Source organism: Somniosus microcephalus, chromosome 8 (assembly GCF_052327205.1).
Source record: "Somniosus microcephalus isolate GS21.2 chromosome 8, FLI_Smic_1.0, whole genome shotgun sequence".
NCBI lineage: Eukaryota > Metazoa > Chordata > Chondrichthyes > Squaliformes > Somniosidae > Somniosus > Somniosus microcephalus.
In genome coordinates this window covers 1,645,023-1,658,019 of record NC_140994.1, presented here as the reverse complement: position 1 = coordinate 1,658,019, position 12,997 = coordinate 1,645,023, and the positions used below count along the sequence as shown (strand labels likewise).

The window sequence follows — 12,997 nt, the reverse complement described above, 5'->3', positions numbered from 1 at the left end:
ATACAGGAGCAGCAGCTCTCTACAATCACTAGCAACTCACTAAATAGTGAGCAGAAGTCTGCCGCTCTCTGGGAACTGCGCTGTTTCTAAAGGGCCTTAGTTCAGGCTGTTGCCGCAATAGACGCATCACTGATCACTCAATATGTGAATGCTACACATTCCAATAACACAGCATCTGAAATGAACAAGTTAAGATGCTCGCTGAATTAATTCAAATTTATAGCTCTAGGGACAGAGGCAGCGGTTAAATATTTGCAAAAGGATTTGGATTGATTATGGAATTGAGCAGACAAAATGCAAAAGAAATTCAACACTGATCAATGTGAAATATTGTATATTCAGCAAAAAAACTCATCACCCGGCTATGCCCCAGCCACATCACTGGATCCTCCTGAGGTACAAGGTATTTGAAACATATCTGGGAAAACACCAACAGGAGACAGATACTGACTCTGATTCCCCAACTATTATCCCAGAGCCTGCTAGACAAGGGATTCTGTCTGTCTCACTGAGCCACTGACAATGCCCATACGTCAGTGTCCAAGCTGGAACCACCCAGATGTACAATGTTACTTCACACAGTCCCATCTAATTAGGCTGCCTCACTATTCTACTCTCTCACCACACTGTGCGTAACCAGCAACCCTCCGCCATGCTATTCAGAGACTTTGCCATCCAGTGGGCCACGGGGTTCAGTGAAAGGCTTTCTGTGGAGGCAGGGGGAGCGGAGATGGTGTTGTGGGACAAACTCCAGTCTTTCTGTGACAAGTCGTGTTGTGCTACAGGGCGATAACCTTTTCCTGTACAAATTCCCAGCCCTGCTCTACTGCCGGTCCTGACTCACCAATCTTGATGGCCTTTTCTACATTAGCATTGGAATCCAGAAACACGTGGCAAATCCCCTCACTGTGCCCGAGGACTGGAATGCCTTTCGATGCTTTCTGGATGTCCCGAACCAATTGGGATGAGCCACGAGGGATGATCAGATCGATGAGTTTGTCCAGTCTACAGAGATCTTCCACTTCCTCACGTGTGCTGACCTGAAACAGAAAACATATCCCTGGAAGAAATCCTCGCCAGAATAAATAACTAAATGGTGAAAAGCTAGAAACACTGGAGGTCCAAAGAGACTTGGGGGGCCATGTACATAGATCATTAAAATGTCATGAACCAGTACAGAAAATAATCAAAAAGGCTAATGGAATGCTGGCCTTTATCCTTCTTCTTAGGCAGTCCCTCGGAACCGAGGATGACTTGCTTCCACATTAAAAATGAGTTCGCAGGTGACTGATGAGTCCAATGCGGGACCAAGTCTCTGTCACAGGTGGGGCAGATGGTGGTTGAAGGGGCAGGTGGGTGGGGTGCTTGGGATGACATGCGCTCCTTGCGCTGCGCCTGCGCTTGCTCCCGGCGAAGAGACTCGAGGTGTTCGGCGCCTTCCCAGATGCTTCTCCTCCACTTTGTGCGGTCTTGTGCCAGGGATTCCCAGGTGTCGGTGGGGATGTTACACTTTTTCAAGGAGGCTTTGAGGGTGTCCTTGAAGTGTTTCCTCTGCCCATCTGGCGCTCTCTTGCCGTGCCGGAGCTCCGAGTAGAGCACTTGTTTTGGGAGTCTCGTATCGGGCATGCGGACAATGTGACCGGTCCATCGGAGCTGATTGAGCGTGTTCAAAGCTTCGATGCTGGGGATGTTGGCCTGAGGAAGAACACTGACGTTGGTGCGCCTATCATGCCAATGGATTTGCAGGATCTTGTGGAGGCAGCGTTGGTGGTACCTCTCCAGTGCTTTGAGGTGCCTGCTGTACATGGTCCATGTCTCTGAGACATACAGCAGGGCCTTTATATCTAGAGGACTAGAATACAAAGGGCTAGAAGTTATGCTGCAGCTGTACAAAGCCCTGGTTAGACCACACCTGGAGCACTGTGAGCAGTTCTGGGCACCACACCTTAGGAAGGATATATTGGTCTTGGAGGGAGTGCAGCGCAGGTTTACCAGAATGATACCCGGACTTCAAGGGTTAAATTACGAGGAGCGATTACACAAATTAGGGTTGTATTCCCTGGAATTTAGAAGGTTAAGGGGTGATCTGATTGAAGTTTTCAAGATATTAAGGGCAACAGATAGGATAGATAGAAACAATTTTCGCTGGTTGGGGAGTCTAGGTCTAGGGGGCAGAGTCTAAAAATTAGAGCCAGACCTTTCAGGAGTGAAATTAGGAAACACTTCTACACACAAAGGGTGGTAGAGGTTTGGAACTCTCTTCCGCAAACAGCAATTGATGCTAGATCAGTTGTTAATTTTAAATCTGAGATTGATAGATTTTTGTTAACCAAGTTATTAAGGGAAATGGTCCAAAGGGTATATGGGGTTAGGTCACAGATCAGCCATGATCTCATTGAATGGCGGAACAGGCTCGAGGGGCTCAATGGCCTCCTCCTGTTCCTATGTTCCTAATTTATTAGCCCATTGATTACACAGAATGACAGAATGTTCCGTACAGATATAGGCCACTTGGCCCATCAAATCTGTACTACATAGAAGATAGGAGCAGGAGTAGGCCATTCGGCCCCTCGAGCCTGCTCCACCATTCAATGAGATCATGGCTGATCATCCAAATTCAGTACCCTGTCCCTGCCTTCTCCCCATATCCCTTGATCCCTATAGCCTTAAGAAATATATCCAACTCCTTCTTGAATATATTTAATGAATTGGCCTCAACTGCCTTCTTGCTGTTTCTCTCCATGAGCTTCAAACACTGAGACACATCAGGGAGGGGGAGAGTTACCTGGACGCTGTGCTCCAGGAGGCAGTCACAACCCTTAGATTAATTCATTCAAATTTGGTCCATGGTCAGGGACAGGTGGGTGTGACTACGAGCGAGGCAGGTATGGGGAACCAGGAGATAGTGGTGGAGGAGCCTCAGCCTTTGCGCTTGTCCAACAGTTACGAGGTTCTTACTTCCTGTGTTGACGAGAGCAGGGATTGCAGGGAGGATGAGCAAACTGACCACACCACCATTCAAGTGGGGGGATCAAAAAGAAATGTGGTAGTAGTAGGGAACAGTATAGTTAGGGGGATAGACACTGTTCTCTGCAGCCAAGAGCGTGAGTCCTGAAGGCTGTGTTGCCTGCCCGGTGCCAGGGTAAAGGCCATCTCATCTGGGCTGGAGAGGAACTTGGAGTGGGAGGGGAAGATCCAGTTATCGTGGTCCATGTAGGTACCAAGACATAGGTAGGACAAAGAAAGAGGTTCTGCTGAGGGAGTATGAGCAGCTAGGGGCCAAATTAAAAAGCAGAACCACAAAGGTAATAATCTCTGGATTACTACCTGAGCCACGAGCGAATTTGCATAGGGTAAATAAGATCAGAGAGATGAACGAGTGGCTCAAAGATTGGTGTGGGAGAAATGGGTTTCGATTCCTGGGGCACTGGCACCAGTACTGGGATAAGAGGGAGCTGTTCCGTCAGGACGGGCTTCATTTCAACTAGGCTGGACCAGTGTCCTGGCGAATCGAATAACTAGGGCTGTAGATCGGGCTTTAAACTAAATAATGGGGGCGAGGGATACGCTGAGCAGAAATTTATAAAGTCAAAAAAACATGAGAAGGCAAAAGTGCAGGATAGCGATAGGCGTAATGATAACCAGAGTGTGACAGGATGGGACAGAGCGTATACACATAAGAGTGCATCAGAAAGAGGGGTCAGAGTAGGGAAGAATGGTAAAAAGACAAAATTAAAAGCTCTATATCTGAACACACGCAGCATTCGTAACAAGATAGAGGAGTTGACAGCACAAACAGACATAAATGGGTATGATCTGATAGCCATTACAGAGACGTGGTTGCAAGGTGACCAAGGCTGGGAACTGAATATTCAGGGATATTTGCCATTTCATAAGGATAGGCAGAAAGGAAAAGGAGATGGTGTAGCTCTGTTAATAAGGAATGAGATCAGTGCAGTAATGAGAAATGATATTGGCCTAGAAGATCAAGACATAGAATCAGTTTGGGTGTAGATAAGAAATAATAAGGGTAAAAAGTCACTGGTGGGAGTGGTCTACAGGCCCCTCAAACAGCAGCCACACAGGACAGAGAAAAAAATCAAGAAATAATAGAGGCTTGTAAGAAAGGTACGGCTATAATCATGGGAGATTTTAATCTTCATATTGATTGGACAAAGCAAATTGGCAAAGGTAGACTTGAGGAAGAGTTCTTGGAGTGTATACATGATGGTTTCTTGGAACAATATGTTGTGGAACCAACCAGGGAGAAGACTATTTTAGATCTGGTAATGTGTAACGAGGCTGGATTAATTAATGATCTCCAAGTGAAGGATCCTCTTGGAAAGAGTGATCATAGTATGGTAGAATTACATATTCAGTTTGAGGGCGAGAAAGCTAGGTCTCAAACTAGTGTCCTGAACTTAAACAAAGGTAATTACAAAGGTATGAAGGCAGACTTGGTTAAAGTGGACTGGGAAAATATATTACAGGGTAAGACTGTAGAAAAGCAAACATTTAAGGAGATATTTCATAACTCTCAGCAAAGATATATTCCAGTGAGAAAGAAAGACTTGAAGAGATGGATGAACCATCCGTGGCTAACTAAGGAAGTAAAGGATGGTATCAAATTGAAAACAAAAAGCATACAATTTTTTTTTTTTACAATTCAAATCGCTTTATTGGCATGATAAGTTACATCTTATGTTGCCAAAGCATCAAAATACATTTATGGTTGAGCACATAAACGCAGTTCTATTCATACAGTGTATAAACAGGTATATCCCTGAGTGTATAAATATACATTCGCATTGTTTATATATATTCTTTTCTCAGTTTACTGGTTGTCCCTCTGTTCATGGCAAGCTGTAACATAGTGTGCCGCCAGTGTTACACAGCTTCTCTCCTCTCCCAGTAGGAATGGGAGTTTTTGGTTGTCATTCAGATTTCTGAATTCAGGGCATATTTGTGAGAATTTTTGGTAGAAATTCTCCCTGATGCCCTGATATTTTTCACAGGCTGTGAGGAAGTGCATCTCTGTCTCCACTACTCCCTGACTGCAGTGAGAGCATATCCTGTCTTCTCTTGGCAGCCTGGTCTGCCTTTTTCGATCGCTAGGCTATGTTCGCTAAGTCTGTACCTTGTCAAGGTTCTTCTCAGTTTGTTATCCTTTACCATGGTCAGGTAATCAGCTATGTTGTATTGTCTGTTTAGGGCCAAGTAGCAATTGAGTTTGCTTTGGGTTTTTGTTGTTTCTGCCCAATATGTCAGATATTTTTCCTTTTGCTTAGCGACGATTGTGTTGGGTCGAATTCTTTGTGTTACCCTGTCACTGTCCTGGGGCTGGTTATTGTTAGTGTTGTTTGTAGTTACTTCACTGAGTCCCAGGACTAGTTGACTGAGGGTATTCTTCTTTATGGTCAGCTCTTGGCATTTCAGGGCGTCGTAGTGATAGCATTGGGGGTTGCTCATTTGTAGGTGATTCCAAAATTTGGTGGCTCTTTTTTGGATAGTGATTATTAATGGATATTGGCCTAGTTCCGCCCTGCATGCATTGTTTACTGTTTTCCTTTGAGTCCGGAGGATACTTTTACAGAATTTACAATGTTGAAGAATAGTGGCAGGCTGGAGGATTGGGAAATTTTTAAAAACCAGCAAAGGACTAAAAAAATGATAGAGAGAAGATAGCTTATGAGAGTAAGTTAGCAAGAAATATAAAAACAAGACAGCAAGAGCTTCTACAGGTATATAAAAAGGAAGAGAGTAGCTAAAGTAAACGTTGGTCCCCTAGAGGATGAGTCTGGGGAATTAATAATGGGAAACGGCGGAGACTTTGAACAAATATTTTGTATCAGTCTTCACGGTAGAAGACAATAAAAGCATCCCAATAATGGATAATCAAGGGGCTATTGGGTGGTGGGGGGAACTTAAAACAATCACTATCACTAGAGAGAAAGTACGAGGCAAACTAATGGGACTAAAGGTGGACAAGTCCCCTGGACCCGATGGCCTGCATCCTAGAGTCTTAAGCGGTGGCTGCAGAGATAGTGGATGCATTGGTTGTAATCTACCAAAATTCCCTGGATTCTGGAGAGGTCCCAGTGGACTGGAAAGCCGCAAATGTAACGCCCCTATTTAAGAAAGGAGGGAGACAGAAAACAGGCAACTATCGACCAGTTAGTCTAACATCTGTCATTGGGAAAATGCTGGAGTCCATCATTAAGGTAGTGACAGCAGAACATTTAGAAAATCATAATATAGACAAGTAGAGTCAGCATGGTTTTATGAAAGGGAAATCATGTTTGACAAATTTGCTGGAGTTCTTTGAGGATGTAACGAGCAGGGTGGATAAAGGGGAACCAGTAGATGTAGTGTATTTGAATTCTCAGAAGGCATTCGATAAGGTGCCACATAAAAGGTTACAACACAAGATAAGAGCTCACGGGGTTGGGGGTAATATATTAGCATTGATAGAGGATTGGCTAACTAACAAAAAAGAGAGTCGGGATAAATGGGTCATTTGGAGGTTGGCAAACTGTAACTAGTGAGGTGCCACAGGGATCAGTGCTGGGGCCTCAACTATTTACAATCTATATTAATGACTTGGATGAAGGGACTGAATGTAATGTAGCCAAATTTGCTGATGATACAAAGATAGGTGGGAAAGCAAATTGTGTGGAGGACGCAAAGAATCTCCAAAGGGATAGAGATAGGCTAAGTGAGTGGGCAAAAATCTGGCAGATGGAGTTTAATGTGGGAAAATGCGAGGTTATACACTTTGGTAGGAAAAATAAAAAAGCAAATGATTTAAATGGGAGAGATTACAAAATGCTGAGGTACAGAGGGATCTGGGGGTCCTTGTACATGATTCACAAAAAGTCAGCATGCAGGTACAGCAAGTAATTAGGAAGGCAAATGGAATGTTGGCCTTTATTGCAAAGGGAATGGAGAATAAAAGTAGGGAAGTCCTGTTACAAATGTGCAGGGCGCTGGTGAGACCACACCTGGAGTACTGCGTACACTTTTGGTCTCCTTATTTAAGGAAGGATATACTTGCATTGGAGGCAGTTCAGAGAAGGTTCACCAGGTTGATTCTGGAGATGAAGGGGTTGTCTTATGAGGAAAGGTTGAGCAGGTTGGAGTTTAAGAATGAGAGGGGATCGTATTGAAACATATAAGATTCTGAAGGGGCTTGACAGGGTAGAAGCAGAGAGGATGTTTCCCCTCGTGGGGGAATCTAGAACTAGGGGGCATAATTTCAGAATAAGGGGAAACCCTTTTAAATCGGAAATGAGGAGGAATTTCTTCTTTCAGAGGGTCGCGAATCTTTGGAATTCTCTTCCCCGGATAGCTGTGGAGGCTGGGTCATTGAATATATTTAAGGTGGAGATAGACAGATTTTTGAAAGGTAAGGGAGTCGAGGGTTATGGGGAGGAGGCAGGGAAGTGGAGTTGAGGCCAAGATCAGATCAGCCATGATCTCATTGAATGGTGGAGCAGGCTCGAGGGGCTAATCCATGACCTACTCCTGCTCCTACATCTTATGTTCTAATCTAATCCCACTCTCGGTATGCTTTAATATCCCATTCTCCTGCTCACTCCCCATTCCATTTAATATCCCACCCAGTCTAATCCCAGTCTCCCTCTCACTCCTCCTACCTTTTAATATTCCCATTTTTAAGCAACTCTCTAACTCCCTTTTAAAAATAATCTATAGACTTTGATTCAACAATGATTTGTGGCAGAGAATTCCACATTCTAACCACCCTCCGTGTAAAGACATTTCTGCTAAACCTTCCTACAATCCTTTTTGTGATTATCTTCAATTTGTGCCCTCTCTTTATCTTACCGACTGTTCACAATCTCACTGTCCTATTCGACCTCAAGCTGAGTTTTGACGCCATATCCTGAGACTGTCTACTTGCAGCTACGTTACATCGCCTGCCTCAGCCCAGATGCTGCGGAAACCCTAATCCATGCCATTGCCACCTCCAGACTAGACTGTTCCAACGCTCTCCTGGCTGGCTGGCCTCACATACTCCATCTTCTATAAACTTCAGCTTATCCAAAACTCTGCTGCCCGTATCCTAACTCGCACCAAGTCCAGTTCACCCATCGCCCGTGCTCGCTGCCCGTATCCTAACTCGCACCAAGTCCAGTTCACCCATCGCCCCTGTGCTCGCTGCCCGTATCCTAACTCGCACCAAGTCCAGTTAACCCATCGCCCCTGTGCTCGCTGCCCGTATCCTAACTCGCACCAAGTCCAGTTAACCCATCGCCCCTGTGCTTGCTGCCCGTATCCTAACTCGCACCAAGTCCAGTTCACCCATCGCCACTGTGCTCGCTGCCCGTATCCTAACTCGCACCAAGTCCAGTTAACCCATCGCCCCTGTGCTTGCTGCCCGTATCCTAACTCGCACCAAGTCCAGTTCACCCATCGCCCGTGCTCGCTGCCCGTATCCTAACTCGCACCAAGTCCAGTTAACCCATCGCCCCTGTGCTCGCTGCCCGTATCCTAACTCGCACCAAGTCCAGTTCACCCATCGCCCCTGTGCTCACTGCCCGTATCCTAACTCGCACCAAGTCCAGTTAACCCATCGCCCCTGTGCTTGCTGCCCGTATCCTAACTCGCACCAAGTCCAGTTCACCCATCGCCACTGTGCTCGCTGACCTACATTGGCTCCCAGTCCAGCAATGTCTCGAATGGAAGTGTGGGTTCCTAAATGCAATTGAGCGAGTACTTGAATCAACAGCACTGTCAGCTCCCAGTCATTTAACCAAAGGCTTGAATCAGCACTTACCAACTGAACTGCGTCCTTGACACCATGAATAGAAAGTGCTTCCTGGGTCAAATGGTGCAGGATGTGGTTGCTGTATGTTGCTTCTTTCCCTCCTTTCAGTAACAGGCCATTTCCACTCGCTATTGCCAGTGCAGAAACCTATAAAATGAAAATAAACACTCTGACTTCAAACCATTTTTAATTGAGTTTTATTTAGTGATGTGATTAGTCCAGACACGTGACTGGACTGATCACCAATATAACTATCAACAAAGTTGCTCTGTTTGTTAAAATCATTCAACTGGAACCACAGCTCCAAAGAGAACAAGCCCAGCTCCCTTATGGTACAGCAAGTGCCTTGAGACATTTCACTATGTTAAAGGTGCTATATAAATGTAAGTTGTTATGTTGTTGGGTGGCAGCAGTGGAACTTCACCTGTTTCTAAAAACTCAAACATCATTTGGCTAAATAACAAGCACGAGTACACTTCTAAAGTCACTCGTTGGATGTGAAGGGCTTGGAGACGTGCTGAGGTGCGATATAATTATGAGTTCTTTATTTCTTTCATTCCACACTATTAAGTTACTAATATCCAGAACAATCCTTGCTGCTCTATGTACCTTGGGTGACCATATACATAGTATACCAGGTAGAATCTGATCAATGTCCTACACAGAAACAGTACAACCTATGATCTGTACTCTATCCCTCCGTTAAAGCTTGCTACTGAAAAAAAATCTTAAAAACAAAAATTCTAATACTAAATGTTTTCCAGCTATCATTTCTGGGACCTCAGAATCTGCCTGTATTGGATGTGAACTGGAGGTTTACATCACAAAGGAGGCCATTCAGCCGTTCTGTGTCGGCTCTGTGCCAATGCACCACCCCGCACTCGCCCCATAACTTTGTATCTTTTTTGGCTTCAAATATTTATACAATTTCCACTGAAGAGATGCAATGGTCTTTGCCTCAACCACTCCCTGTGGCAAAGCAGTCTACGTTCTAGTAACCCGGTGTAAAAAAAAAATGGATCCTTACCTCACTCATGACAATTTTAAATTGATGACACCTTATCACCACCCCAAGAGTCTTTTTCTACTCTATCAAAACCTTTCATAATTTTAAAAACCTCGGTTAAATCTCCTCTCGGTCTTCTCTGCTCCAATGGAAACACTCCCAGTATCTCCAGTCTCTCATCACTGGTTTCCCATCCCTGGCATCATCCTGGTGAATCTGCGCTGTACGCTCTCTATAACTTATGTCCTTTCTATCAGGAGGTGCCCAAAAACTGCACACAGTCTCTAACTGTGGTCTAATAATTGTTTTGTTTAAGTTCATCGTTACTTCTTTACTCTTGTACTCTTTTATAATAGCCAAATTCTACTTGTCGTCTTCATGGCGTTATCTGCCTGCACACTCACACTTTCAGGGAATCTTGTATTGGAACCCTAGGTCTCCTTGTTCATCCTGATCCTTCAGTGTCTTTCCATTGAGTCTGTGCTCCCATTCCTTGTTTCTTCTCCCAAAATGTATTACCTCTCACTTACCTACATTAAATTGCATCGACATAGGAACAGGAGTAGGCCACCCACCTATCCATTCTGCTAAACTGCGACTTCCTGAAGTCCTTCACAGTCCTCTCTGTTCGTCAAACTTCCTAGTTTTCTGCTCCAGCAAATTTCCTTTACCAAAGTCCAAATCATCTATATATTTTTATTCGTTCATGGGATGTGGCAAGGCCAGCATTTATTGCCCATTCCTAATTGCCCTCGAGAAGGTGGTGGTGAGCCACCTTCTTGAACCGCTGCAGTCCGCGTGGTGAAGGTACTCCCATAGTGCTGTTAGGTAGGGAGTTCCAGGATTTTGACCCAGCGACAATGAAGGAATGGCGATATACTTCCAAGTCAGGATGGTGTGTGACTTGGAGGGGAACTTGGAGGTGGTGGTGTTCCCATGCGACTGCTGCCCTCGTCCTTCTAGGTGGAAGAGGTCGCCGGTTTGGGAGGTGCTGCTGAAGAAGCCTTGACGAGTTGCTGCAGTGCATCTTGTAGATGGTACACACTGCAGCCACGGTACGCTAGAGGTGGAAGAAGTGAATGTTTAAGGTGGTGGATGGGGTGCCAATCAAGTGGGCTGCTTTGTCCTGGATGGTGTCGAGCTTCTTAAGTGTTGTTGGAGCTGCACTCATCCAGGCAAATGGAGATTATTCCATCACACTCCTGACTTAAGAGTATTTATGTGGCTGGTCCAGTTAAGTTTCTGGTCATGGTGACCCCCCAGGTTGTTGATGGTGGGGAATTCAGCAATGGTAATGCCGTTGAATGTCAAGGGGTGGTGGTTAGACTCTCTCTTGTTGGAGAGTCATTGCCTGCCACTTATCAGCCCAAGCCCGAAAGTCGTCCAGGTTTTGTTGCAGGCGGGCATGAACTGCTTCGTTATCTGAGGAGTTGTGAATGGCACTGAACACTGCAGTCATCAGCGAACATCCCCATTTCTGACCTTATGTTGGAGGGAAGGTCATTGATGAAGCAGCTGAAGATGGTTGGGTCTAGGACACTGCCCTGAGGAACTCCTGCAGCGATGTCCTGGGGCTGTGATGATTGACCTTCAATCACCACAACCATCTTCCTAACACCGAGAACTAAAGTAGAGCCAGCACTGACCCCTGGCGTAGACCACTTCAATGGTTCTCTGGTCCGAGCAACACCAGTTTACCCTAACACTCTATACCCTGACCATTAGCTAACTTTCTATCCATGTTGTTACGCTCCCGGTTATACCTCACATTTTTCTAACAAATCTGTTGAGACCCTTTATCGAGCATCTTCTGAAAATCCACATACACCACTGCATTCCCTTTATCTATCCAATCAGACACCTGTTCAAAAAAACATCAATGAATTTGTCAAACACAACTTGCCTTTAACGTAGTTGGTGATCCTTGATTAACCCATGTATTTCTAAATGATTACTGATTTGCTCTTGAATTATGGATTCTAAGAGTTTGATAAGGCTCCTCTGAAGCGCCTGGGAACATTTTCCTACATTAAAGGCGCCATATAAATACAAGTTGTTGTTGAAGGAAACCTGCCGTCCTCACCCGGCCTGGGCCTATATGCGACTCCAGTCCCACACCATGGTTGACTCTTAACTGCCCTCTGAAGTGACCCAGCGAGAAGCTCACTTGTATCAAACCGCTACCAGCGGTTCAAGACGACGACCCATCACCACCTTGTCATGGCAACTGGGGATGGGCAATAAATGGGCCCTACCAGCGACACCATCATGAGAATTGTTTTCTTATTTTGTTTTCAAGATTAGCTCTTGGGAGGAGGGGGACGCTGGCAAGGCCGGCATTTATTGCTCTCCCTTGGTTTACAAGCTCTCTACACAAGCCACCGGAGCAATTCTTCCACCATAGCTCCTCCTGACCGCGACTATCCGCACTCTTCAACTCTCCGGTCTGATAGTCCTTTATTTTGATTTTCCTGCCCCATATGGCTCTGTACCCGACCCATTCTCCACCATCCCTCCCGTACCATGTAGCTTTTTACCTGGGGGAGACAGTCTGGACGAGATTCAAAAATCACCAACAGGACACCAATGGGAACAGTGATTTGCTCCAGATCCAGTCCGTTTGCAACTCTGGTCCTCCGGATCAGCCGGCCTACACTGTCCTGAGCGGACGCTGCGATCTGACGCAGACCGATGGCCAGGCTGTTTAACTTCGCCGTACTGAGGGACAATCGTTTTATCAGCGGTTGGGACAGTCGACCTGCTCCACAGAAAGAAAAACAGATGTGTAGAAGTCATCTTCTGTTATATTTCTCACCACCACTTTGTGACTATCAGTTATTTCTAGCGAGGGTCGGCAAGGAGCCGATTCACTGCTCTCGTCGGCAAGGAGCTCTCAGTGGAGACTGTGCCGGAGCTCCCTGATCAGCCGTAGGTGACCATCAGTGAACATACTAGGAAAATATTGCTGGAGATTGGCACAAAGCGGAAGCACACATTATAAAACGTGAGATTTGTCAGAGGAGCCCGGTTTCACATCACGTTTCAATGAGTTAAACCCCTGGCTTGTACTGTACTGACTGCAGATTAGAGAGACAAGTCTGGCCACAATTGGTCTGAACAATCTGAAACTAGGGTCCTAAATCTAAACTACATATAGATTGGGCTAACCAAATTAGTAACAATACTGTGGAGGAGGAATTCCT

At 45.5% G+C, this 12,997-nt stretch overlaps 1 protein-coding gene across 8 annotated transcripts in view; it reads right to left on the bottom strand.

Annotated features, from left to right (window-relative positions):
- aldh18a1 (aldehyde dehydrogenase 18 family, member A1) overlaps nt 1-12,997 on the bottom strand; it is a 63,288-nt gene that overhangs the window by 6,551 nt on the left and 43,740 nt on the right. For all 8 annotated transcript variants that reach the window (XM_085994098.1, XM_085994099.1, XM_085994100.1 and 5 more), the window contains 3 exons: nt 12,332-12,552; nt 8,798-8,935; nt 845-1,040 (listed from right to left, as the gene is read on the bottom strand). In XM_085994098.1, coding sequence (XP_085850224.1) covers nt 845-1,040; nt 8,798-8,935; nt 12,332-12,552 — 555 coding nt within the window. The remainder of the gene's footprint in view (nt 1-844; nt 1,041-8,797; nt 8,936-12,331; nt 12,553-12,997) is intronic.